The sequence below is a fragment of the Alligator mississippiensis genome, chromosome 5 (assembly GCF_030867095.1).
Source record: "Alligator mississippiensis isolate rAllMis1 chromosome 5, rAllMis1, whole genome shotgun sequence".
Lineage (NCBI taxonomy): Eukaryota > Metazoa > Chordata > Crocodylia > Alligatoridae > Alligator > Alligator mississippiensis.
Genome location: NC_081828.1, coordinates 218,024,336 through 218,041,669, shown reverse-complemented (window position 1 = coordinate 218,041,669; position 17,334 = coordinate 218,024,336). Strand labels below are relative to the sequence as shown.

General features: G+C 46.7%; 1 protein-coding gene across 1 annotated transcript; it reads left to right on the top strand.

Annotated features, from left to right (window-relative positions):
• Positions 1-546: 546 nt before the first annotated feature.
• On the top strand, positions 547-16,355 carry CDC25A (cell division cycle 25A). Its single transcript, XM_019492411.2, has 17 exons — positions 547-602; positions 816-1,136; positions 2,120-2,205; positions 4,445-4,496; positions 5,103-5,138; positions 5,311-5,347; positions 5,744-5,845; positions 6,889-7,008; positions 7,089-7,223; positions 8,563-8,637; positions 9,402-9,554; positions 9,955-10,050; positions 10,745-10,807; positions 10,900-10,998; positions 11,798-11,928; positions 12,250-12,361; positions 13,712-16,355. The coding sequence occupies exons 1-17, from the start codon at positions 547-549 to the stop codon at positions 13,850-13,852; spliced, it is 1,815 nt and encodes a 604-aa protein (XP_019347956.2). The 3' UTR covers positions 13,853-16,355.
• The last annotated feature ends 979 nt before the right edge of the window (positions 16,356-17,334 follow it).

Sequence of the window (17,334 nt, the reverse complement as noted above, 5' to 3'; positions counted from 1 at the left end):
TCAAACTGTCAAAGGCTGCAAGGGGGTTTTGCTTTCCCACGGAGCATGGCTGGCTGGCCTTTTCTCTGATCGTGAGCAAACACTAGCCCAGTCCTTCCCTGGCATTGCAGCGACAGGGCGCCGTGTTTCCCACGACACGTTGTAGGGTGTCGCTCATCCCCACCACCCCGCGGGGCAGCAAGGTGCCTGGCAGCAGAGATGCGAGGCAGCTAGGGTGGTTTGCTGTCTTCATCCCATGCCTCCAGGAGCTGGGGCTTGACAGGAAAGCACGGAGCACCGAGAGGCTCGTCCTAAGCTAGCGAGGCCGGCCTGGACACTGCGGGAATGGCTGCCATGTGTGCACCTCATGGCTGTGTGAGGCTGGACCAGGACCTGGGGGCCAAGCTGGGTCTCTAGAGCAGCCTCATGCCCCACAATGAAGCTGGGTGAAGGGACTTGCGGACTACAAGTCCCAGCATGCAATGCGCCCGGCGGCCCAGCTTCCCCTTTGGGCCAAGAGGAGCATTGCATGCTGGGACTTCCAGTCTTGTTGGCGCTTGCGCCAGCATGGGGTTGCATGCTGTTGGCTTGCTCACGAGAAAAGCCGCCGACGAGCCCATCGAGCAAGCTTAGTGGTCGGGTCTGCTGTCAAACAACCCTGGGCGAGGGAGGAGACAGGGCTAGGCTCGTTTCCATTGGCCGCACACGAGCCTCCTTGTCTGTTCTATTGGTCAGCACTGAGGAGGCCTGTTAACCTCTCAGGGACAGGCTTGGGGGGATTGGCTGCCGGCAAGGCGAAGCGCCGCGTGCTATTGGTCACTCTTTCCGTCGCTCAGCGCGACAGCTGGGCCGGGCGAGAAAGGGAAACGAGACTGGCGCCAGGTGGGCGGGCTGAAATTGGGTGCCGCCGCTGCTGATTGGTCGGCGCGCTTTGGCGCCAGCTTCGGAGCGGGGGGGCGGCGGAGCGGGAGAGCGCGCGCGCGCCGGCTGCGCTCAGGGACGGGGGCCGCGGGGGGTCAAAGCTCCCCTGCGCTGACAGCTGCGCTCAGCGCGCCCGCCGCCATGGAGCCCCCCGCCGCCGCCGTCAAGGCCCTGTTCCCCGCAGAGCTCTCCCCGGTCACCGGCCTCGGCTTCGCCCTGGGCCGCCTCGGACGAAGGTGAGACCCCTCAGAACCCCCCTTACACAAGCCTGCCCTTCCCCCACCCCTCAAACCCCCCTTTACACAGGCCTGCCCTTCCCCCACCCCTCAAACCCCCCTTTACACAGGCCTGCCCTTCCCCCCCACCCCTGAGGTGACCCCCACATCCCCTGGTCTCCCCTAAACCGAGGCGAGTGGCTGGGTTTGGCCGCCGGCCACCATCCGACTTTCTCACGGGTCTCGTCCCAAAATCGATTCCAGCGATCGCACCCGTTGCAGGGAGCGTCGTCGTCTTCCAGGATTTCGAACCGTGCCGATTTTGACTTAATCTGCACCGTTCTGGTAGGGCCGAGACGGGCGGAAGGAAAACTGAGATTCTCTTTAGAAAGTGTCTGATTCTCGCTTGGGAAGGCGCAGGTGGGGACCCGAGACGCTCCAAAGCCGGAAAGCAAAGAGCGCGCTTTCAGTCGCGGCGGTTGTGAGCCCCCGTTCGTGGTTGTAGAGCTTGGTGGGTTTTCGCACGAGCAGTGCCTCTGTGGAAATACACGTGAGAACACGCGGGGGTTTATTTCCTGAGCGGCACGGGGTCCAGGCCAGTGGCGGGGAGTGTGATGGAGCCACTAAGTACGCTGTCCTTACAGCGACTATTCAAGACTGCTGGGTCCTGGAGCCGTGACCACGTCGTTCATTAAACCAGCGGTTCTCAATGCTTTTTAGACTTGAGGTCCTCCAAATCTAATGGGTGTCCCCGCATTAGACTCGAGGCCCTCCTCAAAAAACACCGGCTCCCTGCTCTCCCTCACGTCGCTCGTGAAATGATACCAGAGCAATTTTTCTGTTGCAAAGAACTCGAAAAGCTCGCAACGGGTCGACATGTTTTCTGATCCCTACTTGAAGCTTGGGTTTATCTTGTAAATTGCACGCGGTTTATTTGTCGTCTCTCCTTTTTCTTAATGAAAACCATTCAATAAAATAACTCACTTATTTTGGGATCTTTGTAGCCAATTTGAAAACTCTGAGCAGATGCTGGAAATGAAGAACGGTAACAACCTACAAAGAATGGCCTCGTCAGAATCTACGGACTCAGGTTAGATTGCTTTAATCGCAAATAAAAGCTTGGGAATGAACAAGTGGCATCCTCTTGTTTGCTTGATGTCTGTAATGGGCAAACTTAAAGTTTTAAAAGTCCAGGCTAATGCTGCACGCTCTCGGATAGCTAATCACGTTAGTCTGAAGTCAGGCAGAAGATGGTGCGGAGTAGCACGAAACCAACTGATTCAGAGGCACGACCCGTTATAGGCACCAACGTACTGTGTCAGGTGCTATGAATGCAGTGCCAGAAAGCAAGGGTTTTATATAGAAGGGAGCAAGGAGAGGAGCTGCTGCTAAGAGAGGTAAGAAGTAGATTGACTGGGTGAATTAAAATGCAGTTAACTGCCTTGTTCATCTTAAATTGATCTAATCGAACCACTTATTACTAAGTCTCTTGGCAGCTGTTTCTTCCCTCTGTTCCCTTCTGTATAAAAGCTCTTCTTTCTGTCAGCTGAACAGCTTGCTGTCAGAGATGCCTCAAGCCTTCAGAACTTAGTTAAGCATCAGCTGAGGCTTTAAATCACGGTTTTGTGGTCAGTGTCTGTGCAGGTGCTAATAAGGGAGGATCATTTGTGTCCAAAGCCAACTTCTCCTATACCTCCTGGTGGCGCCACATGCTGGTTGTCCCCCTAACTGCTGAGCTTGCCCTCTGGGGTTAGTTGTGTGTTAGTGATGCCATCTTTGTCTAGACTAGCAGGGATGTGGCTGGTGTGCTACATACAAAGCTCCATGCCCTCCCTCCCCAAGTGCAGTTCTGATCTCCTTCTCCTGCCTGACCTGCTGCTCTGCTTTCTGTTCCCTCCCTGATCTATCATATGCCATGCACATGGGCTGCCTGTGCCACTAGTGTCCACCCCTGGTCTAGCCCTTGGAAAGTCCTGAGTGGGGGAAAGGTGCTACCTTTGTTGCTTACAATTGCTTAATGCTTTCCTAATCCTAAAGACCTGAGCATCAGGGATTAAAGACCACCTTTTTCCTTAGATGTGTTCCCCCTTTCATGTGCAGCCTGATAAAACTTGCATAAAGACAGCAAAGCGGAGTGAGATAACAGGAGGGTGCAACATGGAGACGTGAAGAGGCAGCTTGCTTCTGTCCACTTGTTTAAAACAATTCTTCCAGAGTCCCTTGAGGATATCCTGTAAGCTCCAGCAAAGCTGCTTCATTGTTCTCCTTTAAATACTTCCTTAAGACTCCTTTCGTTATCATGCCTCCAAAGAGCAGTGATTAGGCAATGGCCCGAACATGCCAGAAGCCTACATTGCTGACCAATTTTTCTTTGTATTTGCTCATCAAGGTGAGGTGGATGGGTGTGGAGTGCCATTGTGCATAACGATGGGTAGACATCACATCACACCCATACAGACATCTGAAGCTGTTTGGGGCAGGGAACCTTTTTGCTATGTACTAGATGTTTTACAGGCACAACTTTCTGGCTCATGACCTACAATAATAAAATATAGGCTCCTGGAAAGCAGGCTTATAATTGTTGATGGTCTTAAGCATACCAGAAGGAAACTGCATCTGTAATGTTGCAACTTGAATGCACACACGGAACATTTGAGGTGGAGATTAGGAAGAACTTTCTGACTCTAAGGGTGGTTAAGTATCTGTATAGCCTGTTCTGGGCTGGGATGGTTTTAGAAGTGCTTCTCCTCTGAGCAGAGGGTTGGACTACATGAGGGCCCTTCCAGCTTTATTCTTCTGTGATCTAACTCTGAGGTGCTAGCTCGCTTTCTTGATACTGATTCTTCTTACAAAGAGCTCGGTAGATAATGAGATGCATACTCTTAATTTAGTTGGGATGAAGTGGAAGTAAAACTTTATATTTAAGACAGAATTCCTTAGCAAAGTTGCTTCCTGTTAGTTTGTGTGCATATATATGTAAAAATAAGCAAAAATATAATTAATAACACAGTTTTAAGGCAAGAAGCTTCTTCATACAGGGCAGTACCACAGGATGCTTCTTGTAACCAATATTTATGGCCAGAAGCATTAATGGAAGGGAGGACATGTGTCGGGGACTTTCCTCACCCTGCAGCCCTTTCAGTACAGGATCAGTCACAAACCAAGCCTCTGATTTTTCTCTGTAACAAGGAGTTTCTGAGCAGGCTGAGTCTGTAATCTTTTGAGGAGATGACAAGTTCCAAGACTTGTGGATAGGCATGCCCGGCTCTTCATCTCTTTCAAAGTATCATGATCCTTCTCATTGGTAAAAACCTGTTTGTCTTCTGCAGGTTTCTGTCTGGATTCACCTGGTCCCCTTAACTCAAGTGACATCGAGGAAACGTATGTTAAATTAAACATGCTCATGGGGACCTTGAAGGGAAGCTTTCATAGCAAGTGCATGTACAGTGGTGTGCCCTTGCACATTGCAGCTTGAGATTTTAGATTCTGTGCTGTTTGTGGCACAGACTTCATACTTTGCTGGGTAATGTCTCCCACTCGCTCAAATTTTGTTTGAGCAGCTGCTTGATTTAAGTTCACCCTCTACAGTCAGCTTGGCCCTTGCCTCATAGGAATGGGCAATGCGGGTGGGCCTCTGTCCTGTTAAGCCAAGCTCCTTCCTTAGTCAGAGCATTCAAAATTAGGAAGCATTAATGAGCCCCTTTGGGGAAACTAAGGGGGAGCTAAATTAATTTAGGCACTGATGTATCTTTTAAGAATCTTGTCCCAAGCCGCTACAACACAGAGCATGGTGTCTGGTGTGTTTAAGGTGCAGAGGATTATAATTTGGGGAAGGGTAGTAGCCTGACCTGGCTTGAAGTACTTGAATTGCTTTAAACAGCCTGGGTTGGTTTATGAATTGGTAGTCAACTAGCATAATGTCTTTTGACTGCCTCGCAGCTAATGCCATCTGATTTTCTCTTCCACTCTTTTTTTTTCCTCCCCCAGCTTTGAGAAAACACTTCTAGAATCTGGCAGATTTAAGTGAGTTTAACTTTTACCTTTCTGTCTTAATTCACAATTTTTAGTTTAGTTTTCTGTTTTTTAACTTGTGCCATTTTAGTTAAGTTTTGCTGTGGAAAATCTGAGGTTTATTGCCATTCGTTAATCTTTCTTCAGATTAAAGCTGAAATTTGACTTTCTATTCTTATTGCAGCCTTCGAATGCCTGTCAGAAGAATACGTTCCCTCCCGGTAAGTTGGCATGGCAAAGGGTTTTCAGTGTTGAGAATTTCTGTTCCTTCCTGCTTATCTTTAATCTGTAGGTATCAAGCCAGTCTTGAGGGCCTGAGAATGATGCTACTTCCTTAAAATTAAGCCTCTGTAAATAGAAACGACATGTTAGGCTATAAGCTTGAAATGCTGTTTGAGTTATGCAATGCAATCTGTCGCTGGCTTCATATAGATGCAGTTACCAAGTTGAAGCAGTGGGTGTGGGAAACTTGTAGTCCTCGTGGGCTGTACTTCCAAGCAGACTGGCCAAGAACAACAGCTGTGTCCACAAATGGGTGCCAGTTGGACAGTTTTGTTAGTCCCTCGGATGCATGAAATCTGCATGATGCTGAACTGGATTTACTCTTTCAACTCCAGCAGAGGCTTTTGGGTTCCAGTCCTGCTCTGAAGAGGAGCCATTCTGATTCCTTGGATTGTGATGTCTTCGAGCTGCTGGAACCAGATGAAAATAAAGAGAATGTAAGTTTTGCTTGTTGAATGTAAGGTTGTGTGGGGTCTGTCACCAGAAACTGCTTACTTGAGGTGGCCTGGGAATAACTTCTTGTGCAGGGACAAGGGCTTGTCATGAGCAGAATGTGAAACCTGTCATATTCAAGTGAACTTCTAGAAATCTCGAACATTATGCTGTTGACTACTAGAAAGACAAAGACCTAAGCTTCCACTTATTTAATATAATTTTTAATTAACTGCAAAGGTATTTAAGTGCCTAACATGCGTCAGAGCTGCAGGCATTTAGTCCAGCATAATGACTGAGTTTGTATGGCATGTTTCAAGTTTACTGAGTAAAGTTTTGTTTTTGTTTTTTCACTCCTGCTAGGCCTGGCACAATCCTCTATTTTAATACATTAAAATAGAGTGCCTCTTTTTAAAGGCATTTAAATCCAACCCATGGGAGCTAAGCTATTCTGGGGTTTCTTTTCTGTTAACTTCACTAAGGATACGAATTCAAGTTAATTGTCTTCATACTGAGTGGATCTTAAAAACCTCCAAGCTGTTTTGGTTTGTTTTTTTCTAATGCTAACTAACACTGTTACATCCCTACTTTCATTAAATTGGATAAATTAAATCTCTAAGCAACTTGTCCTTTGGGCTAATGAGTCCAACTCAATATAGGACTGCTGGCTGGAAAGTCTGGCAATGCAAGTCTAGGGGCCCAGCCCCCTGCAAAAGCATCAGTCTTTACCCTCTCCCCCATGTACCAGGGGTTTGTCCCATCTTCCCACCCCAGGGACAGGCTTATCCTAGCAATTAGTGCACAGTTCTGGCTTCCTTTTAAGTGATCAGGAGAGATTCTTGCTGGGAAGTTTGCACAGGAGAATATGAGAATTCTCAGGGCTGTAGAAGTTAATCCAATTCCACTGAATTAAAAAATGGTTAGACTATGTTTTGGGCAGCAGAGCCCAGAAGGGGAAGGGTGGATGTTTTATAGAACAGTTTCCATGCAGGGTTTCCCTCAGCTGTACTTCCTTGGTTTGAAATGTCTATCTCCCCCTTTCGTTAAGGAGTCATTTGAGTTTAAGAAGCCGACCCGGCCAGCTTCCCGTAGCTGTCTGCGTGTTCGTTCCTATGATGACGGAAAAGATGTCCTTGGGCAAAGGCACAACTCGGATCCTGCTCGGATGGTATGCAGCCTTCTAGCTGAAATAATTGCCCACCCCTGGGTTAGTTCTGCTAGTAATATAACTCAATTTTCTTACTCCAGTTTCCTGCTGATGAAGTCCATGTGGGTGACCTACAAATCTGTAGACCTGCTTTTCTGCACCAGTCATCTCTAACATCTTCAACTGAAGACCTTGATGATGGATTCCTAGATATGTTGGATGGGCAAGACATAAAGGTATGTGAGTGTTTGAATTTCCTCATTGTGGTGACTCTATAGGTACTTGATAATGCACTGAGGAAAGACTGTTCTAATTCAGCTTCCTAAAGAAAATGGCAGTGTAAATTCTAGTTGAGCCCTCTCAGGACATTGGCCTGTTATGCACTCAGTTCGTGGATATATTTACTCGTAGTGGACTAGTGTAATTGGATCTGCTTTAGCTTCTGATGAAAGATTTGCAGAGCTGTACAAAGCTGGGCATTGGAGACCATCCTGAGAGAAGACCTAGTGACATAATGTTTTCCCATCTCCTGCCTTCCGTAGAATTATAGAAAGCTTATGCTGCTGCTTTTAAGCATAGACTGTTGATGTCTTTCACTTCTGCTCCTCTCCAGCAGACAAGAGCAGTTAAATTAAGCAGATATGGTTCCTGCTCCTTTCCTGATACCTAAAGTGTCTTCAGTTACGAGGGGAAAGAAAGCAGCTGATGCAAGTGGGATATTTAATTTAGAAGCCAGACTTTAGAAGGATGGAGTCATGGCTGGTAAGCCCAGAACTGTCAGGACTTCTGTTCCTCAGCAACGAGTTTAGATTAGGGATGTCAAACTCACCTTTTCCCTGTCCTGGATCCAAACTGCCGTGCTCCTTGCAGGCCTAGAGCTGCCAGTGCCAGATCTGATCAGGCGTCGGGCACATATCAGCAGTTCAGGCTCCTGTGACATGCCTCGTACTAGAGCCATCACCACATGTCCTATGTTGTGGCAGCAGCTCTGGCACTGGGCACACGCTGACAACAGCTCCAGTTCCTCCAGTGTGAAGCAATTGGAGGGCAACCTGGACTGTAACGGCCCTCGGTCACCCTCTTGCTATCAATTGCCACGTGCACGGGGGCCCTAGAGCCCTGGATTCTGTAGCAGGCCACTCCACTCCCCCTGACCATGCCCCACAGTTCTCAGGGGCCTGGCATGCTTGATCCAGCCTGCAGGCTGTATGCATGTTTTGACACCCCCTGCTTAGTGAGAAGCTGTTGCTTCTTGAATCCACTAGACTATTAAAGGCACAGAGTAACCTCTGAATCATAAATACATTTTTATTGAACAAATCGAATAACTGATGCAATAGCTTTTAAGCTCCTGTGTTTAGCAGCCTGGTCTCCATTAGACCAGACTTCCTGCTAGGCAAGGAATTCAGTTAAATGGTATTTCCCTTCTGCAGTGGGAGGGCAGGGAGGAGTCCCAAAGCTGCCCTCCAATTGAATTCAATTAGAATGACTGCATGAGCTGTGTAGAAACCCTTGATGTGTTGCATGGCCGCTGACTCTGATAAAGTAGATCTGAAATAGCGTCTCTTTCCTCAGAACAATGAGGAGGTGCCCTCTGATGTAGCAAGCCTTTGGACTGCTCCACTGGTCATGAAGAAAGCAGATAACCAGGTAAGCATTCCATCCCTCCCATGATGGCTGTCGGACCTTTCAAGGGCCATTAAGCTTCCGTAATTGAAGTAACAGCGCCTTAACAGCTATAATAGGCCTTGTAGGCAAATTTACCCATTGTGCACATCTGGCTTCCAAACAGAGTTTTTGCTCCTTTCTTTGGGACAGTTAGCTTTTGAGATCATAGTATAATTGCCTTTTTAAAAATTGGCAAACTTTTTAATAATTAGACGATCCTGTCTATGTAGCCTGTCAAATAGTAGGGCAGTGTCTTGGGGGTTTAACCATATATCCATAAGAGAAATGCCTAAAGCTTGGCTCCTCTATCAACTGACTTGCCATGAATTGTGTATAGGCATCCGCTCCACCCAGTCTGCATACAGATACCTGTAATGCACTCAGCCAGTCTTTGCATTAAAAAATCTGGATTTCCCCTTAAACCCTCAACTGAACCCCTCAGACTTCCAGTGGATTTGCTTTTAAGCAGCATGCAGTGTCCCAAATTCAGCAGACTGAGGCTTTTGGACCCAGGTTTCATGCAGTGCATGGCTAGGAAGTGTACTGCTTTCTGTACTGGATTTAGTTATCTGGCTGGCACTAAATGCTGCAGCACGTGTTTCCCTGGGACTATCCAGTATCCATTCATGTTCTTGCTGACTCTTAGTTAATGCAGAAGTCTTCAGGTTCTTCAGGCTCACTTAGTTCCTGATCTCAACCTTCCTGGCTAGGGGTCTTATAGTCTCTGTTCTCTGCCTGTGTTCCAGAGGAAGCGGTGCAGGCTGTTTGGATCTCCATCTCTGTCCAACGGTGTGGCTAGGACTGCTGTGAAAAGAATGGAAAGATGCCAAGAAGACACTTCCCTAGGAAAGAGCAAAAAGAGAAGAAACATTCCCGCAATACCTTCTGAAGAAGCAATGGTTGGTGGCTTAACATCTAGCATTAACAATCCTTGTCTAATCGTTTTATTCTGCAAGTGTAGACATCCCATTCTTAAGGATGTTCAACAGAACAGTGGTCTTCTAGGTAGGTAACTGGCCATTTAACAGACTGCAGTATTTCAGTGCATGACTTAAGGGGCTGCTCTGGTTGGGTTAGTTGGTTTTTTTGGGTTTTTTTAGGGATATAAGTAAGTTTTGTCTTGACATCCCATTTGAAATAGGTGAGGGGCAACAGGTCAGGACACTGGGGTGCCAATACATCACTAGGGTTTGGGTTTTTTGTTTGTTTTACTCTGGGTCAAGTGTAGCAGTTCTCTGGGTAAAAAGGTTACAGGAGATTGCCTCTGTTTTGGTAGTAATAGTGTTCTTGTGCCTCCAGAGTCTGGCACTAGTCCGGAGGCAGTCATCTTCCTCGGCGGAGATTGAGAGCATTCTGGACAGTGACCAGAGAGACCTCATTGGCGATTTCTCCAAGGTGATTCAAGTGACTTCGTCTTTTCTTGTGCATGAGTGTTTCTGACCCATCCAAGTTATGTTCTCCCCTGCTCCAACAGTGCAGGTCTGAATGCTCTGTAAATGCTTTAATAATCAAGTTCTCCTGAGAGGTAACTTTGAGAGAGTATTTAAGTTCTTTACTCCTCTTCTCTGTTAACTAAGTTGCGTCCATTTTTTTTTTTCCTTCTCTCTTGAGACAGTGAAGTTGTCAGGGCATGTCCTTTTCCTGACCTGCAAAATGTCTAATTAAGCTTTTTGTGCGCTATAAACTAATAACTGGCTACTGTAAGCCTTATATCTCTGGCATAAATCTCCGGTTCCAAAGAGGATGAAGCTGGGCTGTTCTCAGTGGGGGCAGATGACAGAACAAGGAGCAATGGGCTCAAGCTGCAGCAAGAGAGGTTAAGGGTGGGATATTAGGAAAAACTTTCTCCTGAGGAGGGTGGTAAAACACTGGAACAGGTTACCCAGAGAGGTGGTGGAGTCTCCATCCTTTGAGGTTTTTAAGGTCTGGTTTGACAAAGCCCTGGCTGGGATGATCTAGTTGGGGATGGTTCTGCTTTGAGCAGAGGGGTTGGACTAGATGACTTTGAGGTCCCTTCCAACCCTAATTTTCTGATTCTATAAGGAATTCCATTTCTCATATCTAAGCCAGGTTTTTTTGTGTGTTTCAGAGTTACCTCTTCCATACTGTAGATGGAAAGCATCAGGACTTAAAATATATTGACTCAGAAATGGTACGTATCCTAGGGGCAATAAGGACTTGCTGCGTACTATCAAGCGTACTAATATAGCTTCTAACACTCCCTGAAATCTTGTTTCTCTGTAGATTGTGTCTGTGCTGACAGGGACATTTGCAAGCTTCATTAAGGAATGTGTGATAATTGACTGCCGATACCCATATGAATATGAAGGAGGCCATATCAAGGTACAGTGAGCCTGCAAGCAGAATGTACAGTTGTCTGAAGCACAGCTGCCATTTTGGCTGAATTGGCAAGCACTGGAAAGCGTCCAAGATGCTTGCTTATTCACTGCTTAAGAGCAAATCCAAAGCCTGGTTGGCTCTTGCTCCCTCTTGTGAATCAGGATTTGGTATCCGACTAACTGCATGGTGGTCAGGCCAGAGCCACCAGACAGGATTGGAACTGCATTGTTCATGTGCTGAACAGACTCACCAAGACACGTGAGCAAGGCCTCGTGACTTACGGGGTTGGCTTACCCCCAAAGGACAAACATCCAACCCTTCTTGGTAGGGAGAGTTGGCATAATAGTGGGTGTGAACAGGACTGGCCATGACTCCATTCTCTAGAGAAGCATCAGGAGGTTAGGATAGCTAATGTGCCTAGGGTCATTTAAATGTTTAGACTCCAAACGATCTCCGCACAATAATAATTCTATCTGGGAGAAATGGCCTTACACTTAGGTTGGTTCTGTATCGTGAGCACTTGTGCTGAACAGTGCTGCTCGAGTAAACTTGCTAGATCTAAAAGCAGCAGTTGACCAAACCTTGGGTGCTGAGAGGGAAGGCTAAAGCCTGTTACCACTTCATGCGGCCTCTCAAGCGACTGCTGAAGAATGCACCTGCTGACCCAGGGTTGCGGGTGCTGTGCAGCTGGTTTGCATGGCATGGAAGAACCGCTGTGCTCAGTTTGGAAATAAGGGCATGAGGGAGTTGATGCAGCCCCACCCAACTGGCCCTACCTGTTCAGCTGTGGCTCTGTTCCCAGGGTGCTGTAAACCTCCACATGGAAGAGGACGTGGAGGAATTCCTGCTGAAGAAGCCCATCCCGCCTTCAGACAACAAACGAGTCATAATCGTCTTTCACTGCGAGTTCTCCTCAGAACGGGGTCCTCGAATGTGAGTGTATGCTGGGATTGCAACCCACTTAGTAACTGTGTGATGATCACTTCTGGTTGCCTTTGGAAACAAAACTCCATGTGAGATAGTGACCTGTCTGCCACCTGGGCAACTTAGAGCAGTGCCAGTTGTCTGTCACTTGACACGGAGCTAGTTACCAAAATCTCATTGTGCTGTATGTATGCCTAGCTGCAGGTGGCTGACCCCTGTGCTGGCTGCATTTCTCTGAAGAATGGGAAGTACAGGTTAAGAACAGTTTGCACAAAAATAACCTTAAGGTTGACAGGGTGCATAACTTTTTCTCCGAATTCACTGTTTCAGGTGCCGGTTTGTGAGAGAGAGAGACAGACTAGGTAACGAGTACCCCCACCTGCATTACCCAGAGCTGTATGTCCTCAAAGGCGGCTACAAGGACTTCTTCTTAAGATACCAGGTAAGGAGTGTTTAACGTCCCTTCTGTTTTCATTCGTACTGTCAGGATAACACTGAACAAATTCCTCCCGCTCCAAACTCAGTTCAACTACTGGTTTTGCTCTTCTCCAGAACAGAAGAGAACCTTGTACTGTGCATAGTGGTTTCACTGGGCATGTCTACACGTGCACTTCAATGGGCAGTGGCCTATTCTACTGTGCACTAACACATCACATCAAAAACAGTGCTAATACACATTAGAAATGGGCTACTGTGCATTAGCATCACTAAAAAGGCATGCACACTTGCTACTGCGCATTAGGGCAGCCTAATGCACATTTTATGTTGTACCTCATATTAGAGGTACTAAGCTTAATGTGCAGTAGCAAAAATGCATTAATGCACAAGTAGTCCACTGTCATGGTAATGTGGATTAAGAGCTACAGGTGACTTACAGATGAGGCACTGGAAGCGGCGCAAGTCTCAGCTGCAGTACTGTTGGCATTCTGTTGCTTGCTCGCTTCTCTCGGGAGATATAGAATTGGGCTTCTGCCCTTTTGTAGTCCCTGGACTCTCAGAGCACTGTTGAGACCAGAGTTTTTCATCTTCTGTATGATGAAAGAAAACCAAAGTCTTTCATAGGTTTTCTCCCCTTGGGGGACACCCAGACATTTCTAAAACAATCTGTACTGGAAATTCTTTGTCCTTAATTGAAGTGACAGCCCTTCTTTGCTAAAGTATGAATGAAAATTACCGCTTGTATTCAGCATGTTCCGTTTCCTTAGTACTCTTGCTGTACTTCATTTCTTCAGCTAGCTCTCTAGCTCCTTCCAGCATAGGCAAGACTGAAGCATTGAGTTTTACATAAATTTAGCACCTTTCAGTCTGCTGTGCTTCAGAGAGAACCAGGCTTTTTTTCTTACGTTAACTTCAAGAGTGGTGCCCTACCTACTTTCAGCTGTAGTAACTGAAATTGCATCTCTTTGTGTGTGTTCCTTTCCTAAAAAGCTGTGCAGCATAACTGTGTGTGGCTTCATTTGTGGCTCTGAAGTCTTTGGGGGGCCTTGGGATGAAAGCCATGTAAATGAAAGGTTCTCATCACTGCTTTGAGAGAGCTCTGCTTGAGAACTCCCCCAAAAGAAGCTGAGTGAAGTGTTAATTGTGAAGGTTGTATTTAAACCAACCTAAGCAGCAATGAAATGGCAGTTCAGGACCAATCTCTTCTTATCTTGGTGACGGAAGCAGTGGGTAATGAGTGCTAGTGGGTTCTTCTGCTTGAAACAAAGGGTCTGACAGCATGAGGAAGGGAATGTCCCTTGTACACTTGAAACTGGGTTGTTAAAAGTGAAACCTACTTGTCATCTTTTCCCAGAGCTACTGTGAGCCCCAGAGCTACCGCCCCATGCACCACGAAGACTTCAAGGAAGACTTGAAAAGGTTCCGCATAAAAAGCAGAACGTGGGCTGGTGAGAAGAGCAAAAGGGAACTGTACAGCCGCCTGAAGAAACTGTGAGGGCTGTTGGGCATGCAGATACTGTCCGTTACATGGGGACTTGGAGGGAAGAAAGGTGTATCCGTTCCTTGGTCGTGATTCCATGTACCAGCTCACTTTGTGCACATCTTCCCGTCCTTGTCTCAGTTGCTGCAAGTGAGAAGAGAAACAATGTGCAACTCCTGCATTCACCAGGCTGCAGGTCTGAACCCTGTCGGCTGTATGCTGACTGCAAAGCTGACTCTCCTGAATGTCTCTCTCTCTCTTTCATAGACACAGCTTCTCTTATGACTACCATGAAAAGGAAGATCTGCCCAGTAGCCTGCTCCTTTGGGTGGCTTGAGCTGACCCATGCAGTATAAGTGTTAATGAGAGCATTTTAATCCCTATTTTTAAAATTATGCCGTGTTTTTATTTAAGTACAGTCAAATGAAGCTATACCACTGCTGTCGAGTCATCTGGACTGTATTGAGGCCTCTGTTTTCTGATAAGTGGTGACTTACTGGCAGGGCTTTTCAGGCTTTCCTCTCGGCTACAGTTCTGACTCTTTTAGTGGCAGTGTAACCATGCAGTGGTAAAGCAGAATGAGGAACAGTGCTTCCCACTAGCCTTTTTCACAAAACTAAAAGGCAACACTATGAGAAGCCTGTCAAGGACAATCTGAAAGGAAGCTGCTTTATTGTGGTCCCTAACTTTATTCTGTGATCCTGGTTGCTTTATTTTATATTAGCTTTGAGAACTTCTCCATAGCTGCGTGATCAAAGCCCTCTTTCAGAGGGGACAGAATCGCTGGAAGTTCAAGTATATTAAGGCCAGGTGGAAAGCTGGATGAATGCTGCCAATTCTAGCAGCAGCATGGGCACAGCATGCTGTTGCCTTCTTTAGGTCTGGACATTACCGCTGTGTACTTCAAGGTGGGAACCTGGCTATGAGCTATGACACTCATTCCATCCTTAGCAAGCTGATTTGGCTTATTTCTGCCAAACGTGAGCTGCTTTCAACTGTGAAACTGTTTTAAAACAGCTCTTACAGCTGGGGATTTCACTTCAGGTGTTTGTCCTTCTGGCTTGTCTGTTGCACAGCTGCAGCCAACAAGCTGTCGGCATCAGGAGGCCCAGCTAACACTTGTAAAAGAGAGGCCTTTCTGAGGCCGGCTTTGCTGTCCTGTGAAATAAGCAGTCCTAGGACCTGGCAATCATTTGGCTTGACTAGCTAGAGCAGCGGCCAGAACAGATTCAGCCCTGGCCCTTTGTGCAAAAGTTATGCCTAGCGAATGCCAAAGCAGTTTAGCAACTAAACAGATTTGCTTTTCTTTTTGAATATAGAGAGAGATCAAAATATGCCTGGCTTGGCAGTGGCTTTACTTCTTCACATGCTAGCATCTTGCCAATGAAGCTGGCTCTGTTTTTGGGAAGGCTGTCTCAGAGCAGACTTAGTTTCCGTAAGTTCTTAAAGCCCCCCGGTATCACTTTAACAGAAGGCTCCAAGTGTTCAGATGGCATGATTTGTACAACCCAGGTCAGTGTGGTATCAGTGTTGGGATGGGGAGGTTTTATGTTGTCTTGTTTTATCTTGGTTTTAAACGCTGCTGTTCAGATTTTATTCCTTCAGGTTTCAAAAACAGGAATTTTTTAACCTGATTCTCTTAACTTTTTTTTAAATTAAATCTCTTCTGGGTAGATTAAGAAATGTTAAATCAATGTTGTCAATTACCAGCCTTATAATCAAACAGTTGGGAGATGATTTGCATCCTGTGTTCTTGCCTGGAGGTGGTTCTTGGGAATTTCCAGTAGAAGCCTGCTGGCAAAATGACTTGAAGTCTAAACTGTTTGAATGATCATGTGTCAATGTTAAATGTGGGAAGGAGAGAGCTGTTCTGAAATGCAGCCAGCAGTCCAACTGATGGACATTGCCTCCGATAGAAGATCGGTTATACTGAACATGGGTCACTGGTACGTGTACAAGGCCAGCCACGTAATGTGGGCCTGTAGCATGTCTGACCCACACACTCCTATGGTGTGACCCAGTGACTACAGAGCGTTTGTGCATAATGGTTCATTTGTAAGCCACGTGCAAAAAAAAAAAAAAGAAAGAGGCAGAATGGGAAGACTTCGCTGAATATGTTAGTGACGGATGTTACCTGTGTGAAAGAGGTCCTTCTGCAGTGTCGTACAAAACCACCGTAGGAAGCTGTACTAAGAATATCTTCTCTCCGGTACCCCAGACTTCCTGGTATTCAGGAAACTGTGTGTTTGGTGTCAGCGTCTAACGCTGCTGCACCGCGTTAGCCACAGTGCTTGCTTTAAAAGGTGAGACTTGTATGTGATCTTGTTGTGGATGGGAGTGCAAAGCTTTGTTCAATACCTGACCTTGTTCTTTTGCCTGTATTGTGTGTTTGAGAGTTTCCTGTGGGGATGAGAGGGGAGGCTGTAAGATGTGTGTGTTCCTAAACAGGGTCTGTATTAATACAGTCTGCATCTACTAGACTACTGCAGGCTTGGGGAATAAAGTACCTAAAACACAAGCTTGCCTGTGTCTGGCTTAGTTTCTGTCCTTACTTCAGTGGAGTGGGCAATGATTACATGGTATGAAAGGACCAGGTGTGGGGTACCACACTGGCCAGGTCTTGGTCTTATTGATTTGTTTCTCTAAATTTTATTTTGACTCTTCTTCGATTGAATGCTTCCTGGTAGAAATGGGATTCTTTTAAAAGTGTACTACTGATGGCCCAGTGTTTCTTCCTAGGCTCAAAACAGAAATAAGGTGCAATTCTTCTGATCATTAGAAAGAAGCATCATCAACCCTCCTCTCCAAATCCGGTACAGCTGTGGAAATATGTTGCTTGCAAAGGAGGCTGTACCTGCACCACTGAGGGCATAAACTGGCCTCGAGCTGGTATTACTGGTAGTGATGTACAAGACCAAGGACTTGATTTCACCCCAGTTCGAGGCTGAACCTAGCTAGCTCTCAGACCAGAGCTGCTCCAGTTGCATGGTAGGAGCAATCTCGGCACAAGCAAATGACTATCCGGAGGATAATTGTTCAGTCGCTGTGATCTGAACTTCAATGCTTTTTCCCTTTGTGGCTGAAAGGAGGTAAAATGCTGGCTGTTTTCTACTGCATTGAAAACAAGTGGTTGCAAAAGGCTGGAGTTTTAAAAAGCCAACTGGAAGGCCTGTATGAAGGGAGGCACCCTTCAAAGAGCCTTAACTGAATTCAAAAGGAGGAAGAAACTTGATGTAAACCTGCAGAATGGCGCCTCCACCCCTGACTTTTCTCTGCTGGCTTTACTGTACCTAATGGGATGCTTGCCAGGTGCATGGTGCTAAGTTTCATGCTCTGCATCTCTCTCAGACCTCTAGTTTCATGACTAGGAAAATGAAGGGGCAAGGACGCAACCCTGCCTTGACCAATTGCCCTGACCAAAAGCCTTTGAAGCACTACTCCCCCTCTTCCAAACTCTGGGTTATTAGCACCTGATCCCAAGAAGCTTCAGCCTCTGG

Excerpts from the sequence above, each read along its gene's own strand:
- CDC25A (XM_019492411.2), top strand. The coding sequence starts at position 547 with ATGGGGTTGCATGCTGTTGGCTTGCTCACGAGAAAAGCCGCCGACGAG. Across the intron at positions 8,638-9,401 it reads TGAAGAAAGCAGATAACCAG|AGGAAGCGGTGCAGGCTGTT; the intron begins GTAAGCATTCCA and ends CCTGTGTTCCAG. Across the intron at positions 10,808-10,899 it reads AATATATTGACTCAGAAATG|ATTGTGTCTGTGCTGACAGG; the intron begins GTACGTATCCTA and ends GTTTCTCTGTAG.